General features: G+C 42.0%; 1 protein-coding gene across 1 annotated transcript in view; it reads right to left on the reverse strand.

Annotated features, from left to right (window-relative positions):
* The window catches only part of SEZ6L (seizure related 6 homolog like), an 88,003-nt gene that overhangs the window by 62,530 nt on the left and 21,522 nt on the right, over positions 1-3,951 (reverse strand). Inside the window, exon 5 of the mRNA XM_011374653.1 lies at positions 1,079-1,244. Coding sequence (XP_011372955.1) covers positions 1,079-1,244 — 166 coding nt within the window. The remainder of the gene's footprint in view (positions 1-1,078; positions 1,245-3,951) is intronic.

Below are 3,951 nucleotides of genomic sequence, written 5' to 3' on the forward strand. Positions count from 1 at the left end.
AAGTGTGGTAAATATTGTTGTGTGCTATCCACACGCCCTCAGCACTCACTGTCATGTATTTTCTGCTAGCTTCCTGCACCAAATCTATGAGCATGAGCCAGCTCAGCCAGCTCAAAGGGTGGAAGGCCTGTTTGGGGGTTAGCGTATCTATGAGCATCGTTCATCCAATGATGGATTGTGGGATGGTAGATAAACACCTCAGCTCCCTTGCTCCTACAAAAGGACAACTCTATGGTATGCTTAACAGATTTTCCCAGAGGCCTCCAGTGGCTAGAACCCCAGTCGCCTCCATAGTCACCTGTTTATTAACACATACTGTATTGACTCCTTTTTCTTCCTGGCTTACTTTGCCACATATCTACCTGTATTTCCTAGGACTAGCCCCCAAATAAACTAATTTCCCTCACATCCATGACATATCACTGCTTCTAAGGGAACAAAACCTAAGACAGCAAGTCTAGGTACCTAAGGTATCTAGGTATCTAGTTTTCAAGAACAGTCAAGAATATTCTAGCATAAAGCCATAGAATATAAAGCTTTTTAAAAAAGATTTTGGATTCTAGGTAGAATCTTAGAGTCTGCAGGTATGCTCTCGCTTAGATATTGCCTTGTCAATTCTCCATAGTCCTTTCATGCTCATAAGTCTAGTTTTTCCCACGTCAACTTCCTATCATGCCAGGAGCCAATGTTTTCTACTTTTCTCCTCTTCTCCGCAAAGCCTAGTACATGACTGGGCATGGAGCAGGTGCTAAATAAATACTCCTTCTTTGTTCAAGCGTTAAAAGGGATGTGCACGAGAAAGAACGAGGAAGCGCAATGTGCGAGATCTGGATTCCCTTCTTGCCTCTTCTCTCATCCTGCTGTGTGACCTAAGGCAACTCCCTTCTTTTCTGTATGCCCTAGTTTCTTTACCTGTAAAAGGACGAGATCAAAGCTGATGGCATCTAAGATTTTTGCCATCCTCGCCGGCTCTTTCTTTCTCGACTTCCATGAGCCAGAATTTCAGCCATTTCAAGACTCCAAATCTCCAGCCACTCTGGGAGGGAATGGGGTTGGCTGGGGACCCTCAGAAGTTTACCTGTCTTTTTCATGCAACAACAGCCTCTCAAAGTGCAGATGTAGCTTCTGGCCCTCTGGAGCTTCAATTGTCCACACACAGAACTGACTCTCATTGGAGTTTCCAGGGTAACTTGGGGAGAGGACACGGCCGATGGTGGCATTGTGCACAGCCCCTCCGCAAGGGGCTGCAGCCAGAAAGTGAGTGGGCAATAAGAGGAGCGGGGGGGGGGGGGGGGGGGGGGGGGGGGGGGGGAGAGAGAGGGGGAGAGAGAGAGAGAGAGAGAGAGAGAGAGAGAGAATGTAAGTGTTTCATCTTCCGTTTCATCTTCCCCTGATCCCCACCCCTACCCCTTCATGGGAGGAAACAGGATAAGAAGGACCATGGAATAGCCCCATCCTCCTTTGTGGGGTTCATTGCATTTGATAGGAGATCTCACTCCATGATTATAATCATTACCATGTGTGTTCCTGGGTCTGGCTGTGCCCCAATTCTTAATTATAAAAAGATAATCAAGAAGGACATAAATAGGCTGTTTACAAGAGACAAAATATACTTTTAGTACTTAGTAAGCACTAGAAATTCAGCCACTAAGAGTAAAAGGAAGGCAAATCTAAACTATATTCTATTTTTATTCACCTAATTGGTCAAGATAAAAAGTAGCACATTAGAATGCAAATTGCTATAATCTTTCAGGAGGGCAACTTGGTGAAAAATCTAGAAAGTATGTTCAAACACTTTGACCTAGTAATTAAGTTTCTGGGAATTCATCCTAAGAAAAGATTTAGAGATTTTCACAAAAATTTGTGAATGAGGATGTTCATTGCTAGGATGTTTCTAAGAGTGAAAAACGAGAAGCAACATAAATGTCCACCCACAGATGCTTGGTGAAGGAAATACAATACACACATTCCATTTATACTTTTCAAAAACCATGTTCTCAAAGAATATTTGAGAATATCGGAAAATGCTCACTATATTTTAAGTGGGGGGAAAAAGTTAGAAAATGGTCTACTTCAGTGAGATATAAGCAAGGATCAGTTGAGACCATGAATATAAGATTATTTGCTCCTATTTTCTACATTTTTGTATGACTTGAATTTTTATTTTTATCAGAATCATATACTACTTTTATCATAAAAATCTAATAAAAATTAAAAAGTGATATGTGAATTGGGAAGTTACACAAGTATGAGGGGGTAGTCTTATTCTTAGGAGATATTTGGTTCTCATCACATGTTTACTGAAAGATTGCACGACTAATAAGGACTTGCAATAGGAGAGAAAGGTAGATGGTTCTCTTTGCTCTGGATTTTGCTGACGAATCACTGCAAAACATTGCCAACAAACCCTGTACTTTTTTCAGCACCATGGACAGGACGGAGGGGCGGTCTCTTCCGGCTGCCTTCCGATCTTAAGTTGGAGGTTCAATTCTAGCCTGTGCCACATGTCTGCTGTGGATCTAGGACAAGTCACCGAAGCTCTCTGAACCTCAAGTTCACTGTAAAATGGTAAATTCCACCTTCCTTAGAGGACTGTGGTGAGAGATGAAATGATGCAAGCGGAGGGCTTGATGTAGTTCCTGGCACAGAGTAGGTGCTCAAAACATAGCCAGCATTATTGCCTTATGGCTCAGGAGCTGAAGACATGGAGGACATTGTCCATGGTGGGGGCACTGGCCATCTGTCCTCCTCAAGCTGCCCCTCATTTGTTGCCTCTCTGCTCCCCTTGCCTGCCTTATTAAGCCGACTGATGGCTCTTTTTGGTTTTAATTTGCCAGCCATGGCTCCCCATCCATCTTTCTTAGCACAAATTGAGGCTTAATTCCTTCCTGATTTCACACATAGATAAAAATTAACACGAGAGAGGCATGGAGACCAACTGCCTTACGATTTGGGATTTTTTTGCTTTGTAAATAAAAGAAAGAAAGAAAAATTCTAAAGGGGCTTGGGGGAACAACACTACAACAATTTAATCTCACAATTGATCATCAGCTCTCATTTGTTTTTGGATTCCACTGATTATGAATGCCCGAAGGACAGGAGTTATGTTTATTGTTCCCAATATTCTCCTCGTACATGGCTCGTGGGCTGGCACATAGTAGGTACTCAGTTATTCTCCTCGTACATGGCTCGTGGGCTGGCACATAGTAGGTACTCAGTTAATATGGGCAGCCTATATTCTCCTGGTCACCATTAGAACTTTGGGGAATCTAACAGAGTTTTGCTGCCGTGATAGCTGAGGATGGTTCAAGGCTTTGACCACTGGTGCAGGGACAGTGGGGTATAGTCCACTGCTTCTCAATCTATAATGGGCATGTGAATCATACATGTGGATTTTGATTCAGTTGTTCTCACATGAGGCCCAAGATTGTGCATTTCTAACAACCTTGCTGGTCTGCAGACCACATTTTAAGTAGTGAAGTTTTAGTAAGGGATAGAAACGTACGGACTCAGTTCAATTTCTGTCCAGTGACTTTGGGTAAGTGCCTTCACCTCCACGAGCCTCGGTTTTCTCATTCGTAAAATGGGGATAATGGTTCCACCAAGTAGAATTGCTGTGAGGATTTACTGCATTCCTGGCATGGTGCTCAGTATGTACTGACTAGGCTCAAAATATGGCAGCAGTCATACCAAAAGCACAAGTCACAACAACAAAAATAGATAAATTAGACTTTGTCAAAATTAAAAACTTTTTTTTTTTTTGCATCAAAGGACATATCAAGAAGTGAAAAGACGACTCACAGAGTGGGAGAATATATCTGCAAATCATATATCTGATAAAGGTCAAGTAGCCAGAATATATAAAGAACTCTTATAACTCAACAATAACACACAACCAAATAAAAAAAATGGGCAAAAGACTTGAATAGACATTTCTTTTAGAAAATATAC

Source organism: Pteropus vampyrus, unplaced genomic scaffold (assembly GCF_000151845.1).
Source record: "Pteropus vampyrus isolate Shadow unplaced genomic scaffold, Pvam_2.0 Scaffold251, whole genome shotgun sequence".
In the NCBI taxonomy this organism is placed as follows: domain Eukaryota; kingdom Metazoa; phylum Chordata; class Mammalia; order Chiroptera; family Pteropodidae; genus Pteropus; species Pteropus vampyrus.